Below are 17,455 nucleotides of genomic sequence, written 5' to 3'. Positions count from 1 at the left end.
TCTGTAGATTTAGAAATGTTGCAACCTTTAAGTGGAAAAGAGAAGTTAAGATTTTCCAACTTAAGCTGCAATTTCTTTCATTCACTCTTGGTGTAGTGTTTGTGAGGAAGGGCAATATGGCAGTATCTATCAAGGTAATAAACATGTATACTATTTGATCCTGCAACTGGACTTTCATAATGTAGCTTTTAAAAAACTTTCACTCTCAATCTGGCAGGTATTTGTGCAAAGATAATCATTATAATTAAAAAGAATTGCAATGAATTACAGAAGAAAGTTTCAGATTTCAGAAGTTTTTGAATGTGAGAACTCTGTCTAAAGGATTGCAGATCTGGATATACATACAAGGCTTTAAGTTCAGCATGGATAAATTGTGATGTGGAAAAAGTGAACTTCAGAACAGTGTACACAGAATGATCTCCTCTCTTTGAAAGTAATAGTAATCAGTTGTGTGTGAAGATACATGCATAGAAGGCCTAGAACCATGCCCAAAATTGTTCATGGTGGTTATGGCAGGTGTAGAGATTACGGTGTTTGAGAAAATAAGCTGCTGCTTATGGTCGACTCTTAACAAGGGAACCGCACATTTCTTCATTCTAACACTGGGGAGCAGCAGGGGCAGAGGGGACTTGAGTAGTGCCTGGGTTCAACTCAAGAAAAATCTATCACTGGAAGTGGAAAGAAGCTTTGCTTTTTGTAACTACGTAAGAGGTTTAGATGCCATCATCACAGATGCAGCTATGTCTGTCTGACACGGGCAGTTCATTTATGTATTAATTTAGCAAATATTTATTGAGTGCCTATGGTGTATGAAACACCATGCAAGGCACCTGAACTATATAGCAGTGACAGCACAAAGGTGACCTCAGGCAGACAGACACAAGCTGTGGCAAGGAGGCCTTAAGGACATAGATTGTTTAAGTGGACACTTGCAAGTGCCCAATTCAGAGTAATAGCAGTTGGCAATACAATGAAATTCAGAGTTTTTTTTTCTTTTCATAGTTTTATTTTTCATTTTAGTCTCTAAGTTATGTATTTATAAATAGAGTTTTTGGTGATCAATGTTTTAATTATGAAACCATCTAGGAAGAGTTTCCCTGGCTGGTCTATGACAGCGACCCACATAGCCATCAAGTGGCTTTGGTTTCTAATTGCATCCCCTTGCCCCATGTTGACATTATAGCCCCTCACCTTGCACAAGGAGGAATCTCTAAATAAGCATTATCTTAATGCAGATAGACAGAAAAATAAATATAGATAGATAGATGTACAGATATATGTGCACATGTATGTTTTGCCACCTGTCTCAAATGTTTGTGTTTTCTTCCACAGAAAAAGCAAAGAACAAAAGATCTGTCTCGGGTATTTCATTCTTACAGTCCATATGATCACAAGGTAAGAGATGCATGTGATGAGTGTATTGGGTAATAGAACAGTCTTTCTGAATGTATGGCACAATTTTTCCCAGTATATAGTGATTTTATATAGACTTACCAGTTTCATTTATATTTCTATTTTAATTTTCAACTTCTATGTCTTTAAAAGAAAACAGAAAATTTGTGTTTTGAACTAAAATAATTATGTTTTATTCACATTAAAATCTAGTTACATATTGTCACTGAAACCTCAAAGACTGAAAAGACAGGTTTGGGGGAGTTTTTTTGTTCTGACTGGGTTTTTTTCTTATCAAACAATGCAGTGATGAACTTGGCTTTTGAATTGGTACAGATAGTTGAAATATTAACTCCCAACTCTTGGTTCTCCATTGCTCCTGATAGAAAGTTAGTTCTCTAAATAAAAACCCTCACAACAAGCAGTGCATAGCATCATGGCCGAAATATCCACTGCCAATACATTGGCTACCCAGAACACCAAATAGTGAAGTGGAACTCTATGAATCCATCCCACTGCTTCCCACTGCTCTATGTGCCTGTGGCCAGCCTTGGCACATGGATACCACAGGCTCTCCCCTCTCTGTATTTGAAGAATTCCCAGATAGCTTTTCACTCACGAGTACTTCACCATACATTTGTAAAAGATAAGGACTCTTTAAAAAAAAACCAACAAAAACTTACAACCATTTTTAAAGAAAATGCTCAATACCACATCTTCATAGGGAAATACATTTCAGGAGTTCTGAGAGCTGTACAAAACTTGTTTACCATGCAGGGTTCCAATAAATCTATTAATTTGAGGTGATTTTAGAAGCAAACAAAAAATTTGCACAGTTGAATTGCTAATATAAACTTAAATCTTTATCTGTGAATTTACAAGGAGACATGTGGTGGGGATTTTTTAACTAGCCAAAATAAGTAGTGTGAAAGCTACTTTCCTCAGTTGAGAATATGAAGATGTCTGGATTCAGGAGGAAAAAAATCGTGCCAGTTGTTCATAGAAATTGGAAGAATTTGAATAGCTTCTGGTGTTTCTATAGTGACCAATTAACTTAGGCACCAAAAATTTTTTAAAAGACGTGTTTATGCACCTCCATGTCACCATGGCTATATACAAGACTAAAACTTACGTCAAGTTACTTTTTTGAGGTTGGATCCATCACTTTTCAGAATACAGCAATTTGTTTGAAAGAGATTGAGCGGCCCCGTGGTGTATGACAGTGCAGACAATGCAGACGGAAGGTGCAGACTGTTGAGTAATATACAAAAGCAAAGAGAATGAGATTGGCCAGATTTCTGATGGAAAAGTTGCTTTTTTCTTTTTTAGGTGATGCTACGTAATAAACATAAATGCAACAGTGGCTAAAGTTAACATTTAACAACAGCAAAAGGCTGTGACAAATGTTTTGCCTGACTTGCCTAAAGTTTGCCCACTTCTAACATTTTTTTAATTCACAGTTAAGGGAAATTCCACTATTCTTTTATTAGAACTCTTAATGGAACTTAGCCATTTGCAGCTTCTACCAGCTTCCTCTTCATATCCTTTGTGGCATTGTATCAAAGTCACCTCAGATTATTTTGGCTTCCCTTGTGAAGACTTCATTCCTCTACAAATTAGTCATCAGGCAATGAGGAATTGAATGTAAGTGCTAGATGGAGTTCCTTTTGATCTTTGCTTTAAGATTGGTAATAAATTATTATAGGTAGCTAGACCACTTGATGAGTGATTTTTGAAGCTTCCAAGGTTTGGCCTATTGGCATTCTGTTTTATGTGTATGTGCAGTGAAGGAAAAGGGAAAAGTTTCCTTCTGGGCAGCTCTCCTCCCCCTTAGTAGCCTCCTGCTCTTTTTCCAAGCTCTATCCAGGCAAACCCGTGTTACTTTTAACCTTGTCTCTTGTTGATCAGTGTCCACAAAGGCTACAATCACAGGGACTGAGTAACATGCACTACTTTCTCAACCTCAGAATGTTCCTTTCCCCCCATAAATAAAATAATAGAGGATTGTGATTCAAGTTACTTTGTCATTTTTAATTAACCAGTTATATTTAAACAAATTAGTTTTCTAGGCAAATAGGTTTTAGTTTAAAACATTTTATAAGAGTTGGTTACGGTTGGTTAGAACATGTCATGCTCAATGAGATTTCTGCAGTAACCTTTAGGTTAAATATGTACATATATTGTAAATGAAAGCTTATATAAAATAAAATATAGGCTGTGTGGGATTTGCTTTAAAAAAGAATTCAAGGAGGGGAGTGGGTAGGATAGATGAAAAAAAGATTGGCCATGTGTTGATGATTATTGACTCTGAATGATGGGTTTGTGGGGTTCATCATTCTATTGTGTTTATTTTCTATATGATTGAAATATTCCATAATGAAAAAGATGCAAAAATAAAATAAAATGTGGTCTGCTTGTAGTGGTGAATGTTATGGTATTCTTTTCCTTTCTAGCTAAATCCTTTTATTGTTAATGTTCCCCGTGATGTAAATTTATACCGAAAAAGGACCATCGCATTTTAGTGGGTTCATTATGCTGAATAAACTCAGAAATTTAAGTCCTGTCCTAAAATTGGCAAAATTTCCTCGGGCTTCATCCCTAATTCCAGTGGGTCACTTAAATGATAGTCTTTGCTTACTAGAAACTGTTAAAACAGTTGTGATTACAAAGGGTAGTTAGTACAACCGTTTTGTTCTCAGCAAGTCAGTTGTATTTGCTCTTCTTTCCTTCCCCCCAAATAAAATTGCTCCTGCCTGACCCCCGGATGCAGGACAGTCACAGGTTAAACAAATGTGTTGTTTGAGTCAGGCCAGGTGCATTTCTTGATGTCCTGCTCTACAGCCTTTGTTTGGGTTGTAAATGGTCAGTTGGTTTTCTCTTAAATGCTGTTGCAAAAAGCAAACAGAGCTTAGAACAAAATGTGTGCTCAGAATGAGCCTTAAGGAAAACATCTGATTTATTTTTTATACTCTTAAGACAAATTTTGCCGGACACTGGAAGAATTTCATTTTGGACCATTATCTCTGGTTCCATGTCTATTCAAAAAATACTTTTTCAGGAGTTCTTGTAGATTTATGCAGAAAGGCTTTAACCAAAGATAATTTCCATTTATCTGACCATTAGTAAAGGAAATTCAAAATAGCAGGTAATCTGTTGATACTTTGTACATTATATTTATTCTGTTACTTTACTAAACATAATAAACATAGCTTGTAATTTCTGAAAATACATCATACTAACTAACTGGAAAGGTTCAGGGCCACAGACCTAGGTCACAGAAAGGCACCTCTTTGGGATTGGGTTTTTCCTTTGGTTAAGTCACAGGTAAGTAAAGTAGGGGATAATTAGAACACTTCCATTAAAGCTATGCAAATTAGCATGTGCTCTCTGTAGCCTGAAAGAAAATATTGCTATGTCTGTAAAAAATGTCTCTCTCTTTCTTATTCCCTTCCTTTCTTCTTTTCTTTCTTGTTAGATTTAATCACAGTTATGTGTTCAGGAGGAAATTTAGGTTCATTAGCCAAACACAGGTGTTTATAATCTGCTAATGTAAAAAGCTATTATAAATATGAAAATCCTTGGGAAGAAAAAAATTACAAATTTTCTTTAGGTTTATAGTGGTTTCTTAACATCTGCAAAGTTGACTAAGTTCCTAAACATAGTTTATCTGTATGAATTCGTACTAGACCATTAAAAGTGAGTCTTTATCAGGTTGTTACTATAATGTTTCCAAAATTTGTGAAGTGGGTTTCTCATTTTCTTTTAGTAACTTGTCATTTTAATAATTTTCTATGTTTGAAGATATAATTCAATGGACACACAGGAGAAGTAACATTACCATACAGCTCCTGTATTGGTGAAGTAAGCTTTTCTTTTTCTTTTGAAGATGAGTGTTATTTTAATAATTTTCTACATGCACAGACATATATCACTTGAACTGTAAACAGATTCACATGTGTCAAAAAAAAAAAAAAAACAACACCAGCTGTGCATAAAGGCTCTTGGTAAGTTAGCACGTGAGTGAGATAGAAAACGAACATCAGTGCTCTACTCCACCCAAAGGTCTTTTGTGCAGCCATCTCAGCCTGAACTGGCACACCGTTCAGACCCTGTGGGTAAGCTAGCCAGGGCCCAGCCTGGCCAAATTGTTAGTTTAATTCTCTCTCCCCACCTCATTACTTCTTCAGTCCCCTATCCACAAACAGACCACTTTTTAAAACATAGTTCTAACAAACAAAGATGCCTGGTTTCCCAAACCACAGTCAACCCCTAGCAGCAGTTAAAAAGAGGGTGGTTATTGCTTTAAGAAGTCAGAGCTTCATTAAGAAGTGGCAGCGAACTAAATGAAGGCAAGGCCAAGGCCATAAAAACTATAAGTCATTAACAGAGGAACTCTAAAAGTGCAGCTGCCCACGACCAGTTAATTTGGACCCAGATGCCCAAATATCCCTACACATTTTAATAGTTCCAGGGTAAAATAATTGGGCCTAAATTGCATCAAGCAACAGATGTTTTGTTTTAAAGTAGTAGAGATGTGTATAACCTATTTTTAGGAACATTGATATTTTAAGAATAAATTTTATTTATCTTGAAACTCTCTTAGGAACAGCTGGTTCTTAAGAAGGTTGGATAAGTGAAGTATTACTATAGAGACGTTTAATAAAAGAAATAGTGAAAGAGTGGTTGAGCATATGTTGGTAGTTGGGTAAAGGACACAAACTTTAAATGAGCATAAAAGATGAGAAGGGTGGAATCACTATTCCCACAAATTATTCACTATATAATTAGAAACTGCAGATACTGAGTTCTTAGAGAATTCTTATAGTCTTATCTTTAAAATTACTCTAGGCATAACTTGAGTGGAATAATAGTAAGTTAATGCATCAGTACAATGCATTTTTATTTAGTTTTTTAAAAAATTTATTAACTTTTTAGAGAGAAGGGAAAGGAGGGAGAAACATCAATGCGCGAGAGAAACATTGACAGGCTGCCTCTCACACACCCCCAGCTGGGGACCTGACCCACAACCCAGGCATGTGCCCTGACTGGGAATCGAACTGGGGACCTTTCGGTTCTCAGGCTGGTGTTCAATCCACTGAGCCACACTAGCCAGGGCAGTACAATGCATTTTTAATTGCAATATTAAATATATAAAAATATTCATATGTATTTCCATAATCCATGTTTCCTAAGACAACTTTAAGAACAGTTAATACAAACATGGCTGGGAATTCATATCTACTAGTGTACAGTGATATATAGTAAAAAAGAAAAAGTAGAACATTTTCTGCAGCTTTGTTTGGATAGAAGCATATAGCAAAAATCTATTTCAAAAGTCTAGTAGGGAGGAGTCTTGCTTTCTATCACTGCTCCTTCTTTTCTAAGAGACTAATAGTTTCTATGACATTGTTTCATAAATACATATATCATACCTTAAGGAAAAAAAATTTTATTTTGGAAATCATGTATTGATTTACATTTCTCCATTAATCAGATTTGTCTAGTGATTTAAGATAAAAGTCACTTTGTGTTTGAAGAATAATGGCCATTTGACTCAATCCTAAGGCAGCTACAGTATTGTCAAGCCTTCATTATCTCCTGTGCTTTGAATAACATCATGTAGCAACAGAGTGCTTTGAGATGTTCTTCTAGAGAGGGAGATGGGAATTTGGATTATTGCCTGCTGGCCCTGTTGAGCTTTAAGCTATCTGCTGTCTGGAAATAGCAAGTTCAGTTTTTAATGGATCCGGCACTCTATGATAGCCAGATTTTCATGGCACATGCAGATAAAGAAACAAGTTATTGATTTGGCATGTTTATGCCATGCTTAAAACAGTTCTCTGCAAAATCCATTTGTGCACTTAACTCTGTTCCCCGTCTTTGGCAAAGACTAAAAAATGTTTAAAAAGTAATTTTAGGGATGTTGCTAAATATCAGGAACGATTGGATAAATGTCTAATTGACTGACTTCCCTTACTGTTATATTTTCACACGTCATACTAAAACCATGCTCAGGTTGTGGCCTTGAAATACAAGGAAGTAAGCACGTTAGTAAATAATACACCCATTTATCGGCCCCATCAACTCCACTCTAAAGCCAAATGGATAACTCAGCCTCAGAATACAGGACATACTAAATAAAGGAGTTCTTGGTGTAAAATCTGTGCTTTATTTGTTAAAATATCTCCTTTCTCGAGGTGACTATAATTGTTATAGAAGATGCGGACACAGTTCAGCTGCTTCCTGCCTCAACAGATTTCTGTAACTACCCTTTTGCTTTCTGATCTATGCCAACCTGACCCGCAAGCATTTTCCTCATCTCTAACACTTCTCAACTTGTGATTCTAGTTGAGCAGCAGATCATGTTTCTTTGAGCCTAACTTTAATATTATTTTTATGTTTTTCCTCTTTTCCTTCTAACATGGCATTGTTCTAAAAATTAAACATTTTTACATGTCAGTTTAATTTGTTTTGTTACTTTATCTGCTGAGATGGGTGGTATTGGAAGTATGTGTCAATGGCGGAGATTTTACTGTTGTTGAAATGGTATATCCAGGGACCCGTAGATGCCAGAATTCTGCTCTGCCAGTTACCCAGAGAATTGAATCTGAGTGGATTATTGTTATTGTTATTATTCAACCATTTAAAGCACACCATGTAACTGGCACCATCTTCAAAGCTTTACACACACACATGACTCATTGAGCTTTATAGCAACCTGTATGCTCTTACTATCTCCCTTTTACAGATGAAGAAACTTAATATCTCCCTTTTACAGATGAAGAAACTGAGACAGAGACATTAAGTAACTGCCCAAGGTCACGCATCTGGCAAGTTATAGAAATGTCTAAGCTACAGAGTCCTTGCCCACCATTCCTGTGCCACAAGTAACTAAATCATCCACTATGCAAAATGCTCTAATAAAGGGTGGACTGACAAACACACCTCAGGCTCAAGGTTGAAGTGGACCTTCATACCCTGCCTCTCTCCACCCAACCCTATATCTAAATCTAAATGGTAAACTTTATATAGACATAGGAGTGTGAAGAGGAATAAGGGGAGACAGAGTACTGTGATGCAAAGGGGGAGCGCGTTGAAGATTCGCTGACTGACCTTCCTGTGAAGCAGGTGATTGAGCAGCCAAGCTTATCCTAGAAACCACCACACTCACCTCCAGTGTTCCCCCACCTGATGAATTCACCATCAGCCTGGGGCAAACAAAACTTGATTTAAGATGGACATCAGGGCTAATCTCATCAGAGATTAACGGATGATGATCTTTAGGCACCATCAGGCACTCTCCTAATAGACCCCTGTCTAACTTGCTTTTCTCCCCAACTCCCCATTGTGGGTGGGAGGGTGGGGCAGGTGGGCAGTACAGTGGTTCCAGCGAAAGGACTGGGAATCTTTAGGACCAACACAGTAGGGGATGTTCAATCCAGAGGAACAGGGTGAGTCAGAACCTAAAATTCTAAAGCACAGAGAAAGGTTGAGGAGAAAATCAGCTGCAGTCACAGTACATGGATATGAGAAAATGGTATCAGGGCAGGCTAGAAACAGGTCGAATGCTGTCCTGTTCTATTTATGAGGACACCAGCTAGCATTTGGAACTTCCTTTTATAGGCAGGTGGATTTGTAACAGAAACTCCCACCCCACCATAGGTTTTGTTACTCTGGGTTCCTTCTGCCCGCCGCCAATAAAAACTATGGCTCTCAATGCCAGAGTTTGGTAAAGAGGAAAGGAACTGTTTATTCAAAAGTTATACAGGTTCATAGTAATGGCAGAATGTTGCCATTAAATCTCACTCCCTTTAGAAACAAATAAACACCTGTGCGCGCGCGCGCGCACGGTCCTGCCTCCCCTCAGGCCAGTCAGGGGTACCCTATCTCAGGAGAAGAAAATACAAGTCTATAGCTCAGCAAGGTTCCCATTCTTAATCCAAAACCACATCCTAATGGTGAGCTGGGAAATCCTTCTTCATTCTTTCAAACCACGTGGCCAAGACCCCGTGCTGCTGTTACGTGGTAAAGAGGCTGCTTCTTCACATGGTGAAGAGCCCCACGAGGCTGCTACATCCTGCTTTTCTGCTTCTTTCTAAGCTGCAAGGTCAAGAGAGCTCCTCTCTCCACTCCCAAACCACATAGTTAAGCCCCAGCATGGCTGCTGCGCCTGAATTTAAATCCCAGCGCGGATCTTCCTCTGTAACCCCATGTGTGACTCCTCCCACCCTGGGGTACACCTGCCAGCAGCCTGGTTTCTTCTGCCTTTCTCGGCTGCCATTGTTAGTCCAAGCAAGTATGACCCCATGAGATAGGAACCGCCTCCAAGCTGCTCACGCAGGCTCAGGAAGCCCCTCTGCCACATTGCATCACGGGTTAGAGTCACGCCCGTTTCCCTGGCTCCAAGTACAGGCAAAACTTTTGACATTAAAACACTGGCCAAGTTCTTCAGATATGCGAAGTACTCTCGGTGGCCCTGCCCCCCTTCCCTCATCCTCCAAATGATAACTGTGGGGGTTTTCTCCATTTTGGGGGACGTCCAACTCAGCAGCCATTACAGGATCATGATACAGAGGACAGAAAGTTTCCCAGATCATTATTTAAGAATGTCCTATATAGTAGCATATTCTCTCCCCTCTCAGGCACTTTCAGGGATATGAGTAATAGGGAAAGAACAAAGTTCAAGATCAAGCCCTTTGCTGACATTCGGTATATTGTAAAAGCATTGATTTAAAAATCAAAAAAAGATCTACATAGACATGGCAATTATTTTCAAATTATTTATCCAATCAGAAAACATACTGGTTTCCACTGTCATTGGTTATACACTGCCTTTATGAAATTCACTAGCATAAGGAAGAACCCACAAAAAGAAAGGGCAGAGAAACTGCATTGTACCAAGATCCAGGGGACATGCATGTGCCACCCGTCCCCGGGCATCCTGTCTCTCACAGCTCAACCGGCCCCGCCCCGCCCCCCTGGAGGCTCCCCGCCACTGCTTGTCCTCTGTCATCAGTTTTTGCACCCAGTTAAAATGTCTCATCATACTCATGCCCTTTTCCTGTGTCTCACTCCCGGTGTGCACTGCCACGTACCGACCTTCTTCATCCCCCGGGGAGAACACCCTTGGCTAAAGCGCGATCCACTCCATATGTTAGGGTTGCCAGAATTAGCAAATAAAAATACAGGATATCTGGTTAAATTTGAATTTCAGGCAATCGATGGTTTCGTTTTTTTGGTTTTGTTTTGTTTTGTTTTGTTTTGGGGGGGGGAGGTTAGTATATGACCCTCCACAGTATGTGTAACATTTATAGTAAAGATTTACTCATTTATCTGAAATTCATGTTTAACTGGATGTCTTGTTATTATCCAAAAACCTTAAATGTACATCCACTACATATTTCACTTTGGCAAATTGAGACAGAAAGATGAAAAGGAAAACATCCACAATGGAGAGAAATAAAAAATTATTTTAAATTCTCCCCTGTATTTAATGTGAAGAACCTGAGAAAATTAGTTTCCTATTCTTCATTCCATCACTATATAATGTGTCTGGCCTCCACAGCAAAAGCTGACACTTATGTCAGATGCAGCTTTTCAAACATACTATTTAACTTAAGACAAAACAACTTACTCATTTGTTTGACTTTAGTTCTCTAAAATCTTATGACAGGCCCTGGCTGGTGTGGCTCAGTTGGTTGGATCATCGTCCCGTACACCAAAAGGTTGGGGATTCGATTCCCTGTTGAGGCACATGCTCAGGTCAGGGGTTTGAAACCCTGTCAGGGCACGTACAGCAGGCAACCAGTCAGTGTGTCTCTCTCACATCGGTGTCTCTCGCTCGTTCTCCATTCCTTTCTCTCTAAAATCAATAAATGCATTAAACTTTTTTTTTTTAATCTTGTGACAACATTTTAACCTGGGAAATCTGGAAAGTTGCTTGGAAGGCACAAAGAAGTTAAATTTAAAAGTGTCCATACCTTATTTTCAAGGAAAAATTTTATATTCCTCCTGTAAAATACACTTTGTTTTTCAGCAACACATTATCATAAAATATAATTAATGGCTTCGTTGTAGCTGAAGTTATTTTTATTGAGATGCACTGAGAAACAGTAATGCCAGTGGTGCTTAAAACAAGTAATATAGGCATCCATTAGAGAAATGAGGAAGCTATTACTGCTGTTTTTCTTCTCCAGCTCTGCTGCCCGAGTTTTAAGACTGTCGAGAGTCCTGTGATTGGTGGAGTGTGGGTTGATGCTGATTAAGGAATGGGCTTCCAGACCTGGCCTGTGTCTTCCTCAGCACATTATTAACAACAGCAGAAAGGCCCCCGGTCTCCGTGTCATCTCATATGATTACCAGCCTTCAGTACAGATTCTGACTTGCACAATTTCCACAATTCTCTCGACAAAGAATAGTGAAATGAAAGTATTTCCATGGGCCAATAATTCATTCTCTCCAGGGTTCTTGTGCAAGATTAAGAAGACATGATTACAGTTAGCATCTATTGTGCTTTTTTAATGGGTGCATAAACACTCTTCTCTTGAAATTGGAAAACAAGAGAGTTTTCGCATCTGGGAAGAAAATAAGTTACCCAGCTTCTTCTAATGATTGTTCATATTTTCCATTATTTAACACTGTACCTTTGGGTGCCTTTCAGAATTCCAAAGGTATTTTAAATCCACATGTGTCAAATAAAAATAAAAGAGTTTTAAAAACTCAAGTTCTTTTTAATTTAATCCTATTATTATATGGAACACATGGGTAAGAATGGAGAATATTTCATTTTTAATTACTGTAAAGTATAATAATCCAGTTGCTATGCATAAAACAGAAATCTCTAATTCAATTTAGAGTTTCTTGGACAGGGATAGTTTTAAAGCAGCTTGTTAGTCTTTATTCCTAACATTTTGTTTCTTATCAACACTCTCTTTTTCTAATTTAATTTAAAACAGTTTTAAGTTGATGTAGCTAAGGTTTCTGGGTTTGCCCTCCCTCCTCCATGGTGTACTTCCTCTCATTTTTTCCGTTTGTCTCAATACCACCTGATTATCTTCCCCTATCCATTCTTTGTGTTCATGTTTTTACTATTTCACTTACTTTTGCATTTCTCTGCACAATTTCTTAGATGTTCTTGCTTTTCACCCTCCATTATGTTTCTATCCATGGGCATAATTCTTAGAGACTTCAACATAGTACATTCTATTACTTACTGCCTTTTCTTTGGAGGCAGTAATATAAAAACTCAAGACTGGGTTCACACAGTCTCCCTCCCTAGTCTCAGTCTATAGAGCTGCGAAAGCCCTCGGAGCTCCCCCACCCCACCTCTACAGATTGGTGAGGAAAAGGCCCCTTTGTCCTGCTGAATCCATCCTGTAAGACCCAGTTTAATTTGCCTTCTTTGCATCTTTTTTGATACAACACAGAGAATTGTTCTCATGCTACCACAATGGCATACATGTCTTTATTATTTGACTTTTCATGTTCTCGGAAGTCAGTTCCATTCAAGAAACATGAGTGTTCTTCTAGGGGACAAGTACAATAACTGGGATAAGATGCTTATAATCCATGAGGCAGCAGGGCAAGATGGCAACAGATACTGCACTGTAATTATAATATTTTGCTGTGTTACATATTTACTATTAACATGACTGTTTCACCCTGCTACACTGTGAATGTCTTTAGGAGGGAATCATCGTGTCTGCTTCTCCCCCTCCAGGGAAAGACCCTGAATTATGGACTAGAATTTCCTGTGTTGTAGATATGAAGTGTATTTTATTTTTCTTTTGATCCGTGTACCATACTGTCTCACAACAAGTGCATGACCAGTTTGGGCTCTGTCCATGTCACCGCACAGTCGGAGTGTTCAGTAGTCATGTCCGCAGCTATGGGGGGATGTACCAAGTTGTTTTTTTGGATTTTTTTTTTTTGGTATTTAGTTATAAAATAAATCATACTTGCACTTAATACAATATTCAAAGAAGTTCTCCCTCCTTACCCTACCTTACAGATCTCTGTGCCCCTTTCCAGAGCCAACCACTAATTCTGGCTTTGTGTTTATATTTTTACAGTTATTTTTTTTTTGCATACACAAGCACATACCTGTATGTGTGTTTATATAGCTATATGCTTTTTAACTCAAATGTTAACATGCTACAAATTTGTCAGTTTCTTTTTCACTTTATGGTATATCTTGGAGACAGTATGAATCAGAATATAAAGAACTACCTTGTTTCTTTTGTTTTAAATAGATGTGTTTGTTTTGTACCAGGTGTTTATCATCTTTATCTAACTAGACTCTTACTGATGGATCTTTGGGTGGCTTCTGATCTTTTGATCTTACAGGCAGAGCTACAGTGTACAGTCGTACAAATGTGCCATTTGTGCACATATAAATACAAACTATATGATAAATTTCTAGAAGCAGAATGGCTGGATTATAAGTGTGTGCATTTTACATCATGACAGGGATTGCTAGCTACCCACTAAACAAGATGCTCTGATGCCCCCCCCATCAACGGTGTAAAACAGTGCTTGCCCCCCCGCCACGCCTTCCCCCACCTTTCAGAATCCTTTCCTGTTAGAGAAAAATGGTATCCTCTTATAGTTTTAATCTATGTTTCCCTTTTGAGTGCAGCCACTCCGTTGTTAGAAATAGCCACACAAATAGAATAATTTGGTCTTAGCTACCTCCACATTCATAATTTTAATTTCTAAGTCCTACATATACCAGCTATATGACCTTGCCAAGATAGTTAAGTTTTCTGATTCTAAAACACTGTTAGTCATAAGATGTGCCATTAATTACAACACAATCATTATAATGTTGAGATCTCACTGATTAGAAGACAGATCGAAAATTGAAAGGTGCTAAAATTATAAAGAAGGAATGTGCATTTTAGAATTAATGAAATTTGCTAGCATCTGCCCTTTGGGAATGCCATAAAGATAATGTGGAGAGCCTCTAGAATAGTGTCCAGCACATAAGTGCTCAACAAATGTCTGTTACTATTCTCGTGGTAAAATTATAGCTAAAAGAATGTCAGCCTCGCTGCTAGTACTTAGCACATAGTACACTCTCAATAAATAACAGGTGCTATTATTATTAATGCAAAATTATGCTTATTAGAATAGAAGCAGGGATTTCGTCTGTTTTTTTTTTATTATTGTTCTTCTATTACACTTGTCCCAAATTTCCCCGTTGCTCTCCCCTGTCCCTCCCACCCCCAGCTGCCTTAGTCAGTCCCCACCCTGTTGTCCATGTCCATGAGTCATTCATACATGTTCCTTGACTAGTGCCTTCCCTTTCTTGCCCCCCTTTCCCTCTCCCCACTCCCTTCTGGTCACTGTCGGTTTGTTCCTTGTTTCCATGCCTCTGGTTCTATTTTGTTTGTTTGTTTGTTTGTTTTGTTCATTAGGTTCCTCTTATAAGTGAGATAATGTGGTAAAATCATGTGGTATTTGTCTTTCTCTACTTGGATTATTTCACTTAGGATAATATTCTCTAATTCCATCTATGCTGTTCTTTCAGCATAGTTCTTTCTTTGCTGAAAAGATAGTTCTTTCTTTCTGCTGTGTAGATTTCCATTGTGTAAATGTACCAGTTTTTTGATCCACTCATTTATTAATGGGCACTTAGGCTGTTTCCAGCACTTGGCTATTGTAAATAACACTGCTATGAACATTGGTTGCATAGGTTCTTTGAAATGGTGTTTCAGGATTCTTAGGACATAATCCCCGCAGTGGTATCTCTGGATCAAAACACAGTTCCATTTTTGGTTTTTTGAGGAAATTCTATACTGTTTTCCACAGTGCCTGTTCCAGTCTGCATTCCCACCAACAGTGCGCTAGGGTTCCCTTTTCTCCATATCCTCACCAACACTTGTTGTTTGTTGATTTGTTAATGATGGCCATTCTGACCAGTGTGAAGTGGTATCTCACTGAGATTTTAATTTGCATTTCTCTGATGGCTAGTGATGTTGGGCATCTTTTCATATCCCTCTGGGCCCTCTGTATGTCTTTCTTGGAGAGGTGTCTGTTCAAGTCCTTTGCCAATTTTTTAATAGGATTGTTTGTCTTCCTGGTGTTGAGTCGGGTCAGTTCTTTTTACATTTTGGAGATCAAATGCTTGTCTGAGGTATCATTGGCAAATATGTTTTCCCATACACTTGGTTCTCTTTTCATTTTGATGATGTTTTCTTTAGCCATGCAGGAGCTTTTTAACTTGATGTAGTCCCATTTGTTTATTCTTTCCTTTTTTCCCCAGCACTAAAGGATATATCAGTGAAAATATTGCGGCAAGGGATATCTGACATTTTACTGCCTATGTTTTCCTCTAGGACTTTCTGGTGTCATAGCTTATGTTTAAGTCTTTTTATCAATTTTGAGTTTATTCTGGTATATGGTGTAAGTTGGTGGTCTAGTTTCCTTTTTTTGCATGTACCATTTCAGTTCTCCCAATGCCATTTGTTGAAGATGCTATTTTTACTCCATTTTATGCCCTTGCCTCTTTTGTCAAATAGTAGTTGACCATAGAGACATGGGTTTCTTTCTGGGCTCCCTATTCTGTTCCAGTAATCTATGTGTCTGTCCTTATGTCAGTACCAGACTGTTTTGATTACAGTGGCATTGTATTTGGGTCCTCGCTCCTCTTTTCTTGATGAATCTAGTTAAAGGCTTGTCGGTTTTATTTATCTTTCCAGAAAACCAGCTCCTGGATTTATTGACCTTTTGAATTGTTCTTTTGGTCTCTCTGTCATTTAATTCTGCTCTGATCTTGATTATTTTTTTCCTTCTGCTCACTCTGGGCTTTGATTATTGTTGTTCCTCTACTTTTTGTGGATGTTGGGTTAGGTTGTTTATTTGAAATTTTTCTATCTTTTTTAGGTATGCCAGTATTGCTATGAGCTTCTCTCTCAGGACTGTCTTTGCTGTGTCCCATAGGTTTTCAACTGTTGTGTATTCATTTTCATTTGTTTTGAGAAACTTTGATTTTTTCCTTGATCTCATTGTTAACCCATTTGTTATTTAATAACATGTTACTCAGTCTCCATGAATTTGAATGTTTTTGAGTTTTTTCCTTGAGTTGTTTTCTAGTTTTAAGCCATTGTATTCCAAAAAATGCTTTATATAATTTTAATTTTCTTGAATTTCTAGAGGCTTGTTTTGTGCCCCACCATGTGGTCTATCTTAGACAGTGTTCCGTGTGCATTTGAAAAGAATGTAGTTTGTTTCTTTGGGGTAAAAGGTTCTGTATATATCAATTAAGCCCATTTGATGTAGAGTGTTGTTCAATGCCACAATATCTTCATTGATTCTTTGCTTGGAAGATCTATGCATTGTTGACAATGGGGTATTAAGATCCCCTCCTATGAGTGTGTTGCTGTCAAAGTCCTCCAATATTTTCCTTATATACTTGGGTGTTCCTATGTTGGGTACATATATGTTTACAAGGTTTATATCTTCTTTATGGATTATTCCCTTAAGTATTATGAAGTGTCCTTCTTGGTCTCTTTTTATGGCCTTTATTTTGAAATCTATTTTGTTGATATAAGTGTTGCTACCTCTGTTCATTTTTCATGTCCATTTGCTTGGAATATTTTTTTCCGTCCCTTCACTTTCAGTCTGCATACATCTTTTGTTCTGAGGTCGGTCTGTTAATAGACAGCATATATGCAGGTCCTGTTTTCCTACTCATTCAGCTACCCTCTGTCTTTTGATTGGAGCATTTAATCCATTTACATTTAAGATTATTATTGATAGGTACTTATTGATTGCCATATTTTCCCTTTGTATCTGTGTTCCTCCCTCTCTCTCTCTCTTTCTCTCTCTCTGTCTCCCCCCCCCCGGCCCCATCTTCCTAAAGTGGTCCCTTTAGCATCTCTTGCTTGCTGCTTTGGTGGAGATGTACTTTTTTTAGCCTTTTGGGGGGGGGGTGCCTGGGAAATTCCTTATTTCTCCTTCCATTTTTAAATGAGAGTCTTGCTATGTAGAGTAGTCTTGGCTGCAGAACTTTGCTTTTCATTGCTTGGAATATTTCTTGCCATTCCCTTCTGGCTTGTAG

At 38.1% G+C, this 17,455-nt stretch overlaps 1 protein-coding gene across 5 annotated transcripts in view; it reads left to right on the top strand.

Annotated features, from left to right (window-relative positions):
- CDKAL1 (CDK5 regulatory subunit associated protein 1 like 1) overlaps positions 1-17,455 on the top strand; it is a 609,813-nt gene that overhangs the window by 484,294 nt on the left and 108,064 nt on the right. For all 5 annotated transcript variants that reach the window (XM_054592196.1, XM_054592193.1, XM_054592194.1 and 2 more), the window contains one exon: positions 1,333-1,395. In XM_054592196.1, coding sequence (XP_054448171.1) covers positions 1,333-1,395 — 63 coding nt within the window. The remainder of the gene's footprint in view (positions 1-1,332; positions 1,396-17,455) is intronic.

This window comes from Pteronotus mesoamericanus, unplaced genomic scaffold, assembly GCF_021234165.1.
Source record: "Pteronotus mesoamericanus isolate MK-2021 breed Mesoamerican mustached bat unplaced genomic scaffold, CSHL_Meso_final scaffold_31, whole genome shotgun sequence".
Taxonomy (NCBI): Eukaryota; Metazoa; Chordata; class Mammalia; order Chiroptera; family Mormoopidae; genus Pteronotus; species Pteronotus mesoamericanus.
The sequence above is the reverse complement of the archived record's forward strand: the minus strand, read 5'-3'. Positions and strand labels throughout refer to the sequence as shown.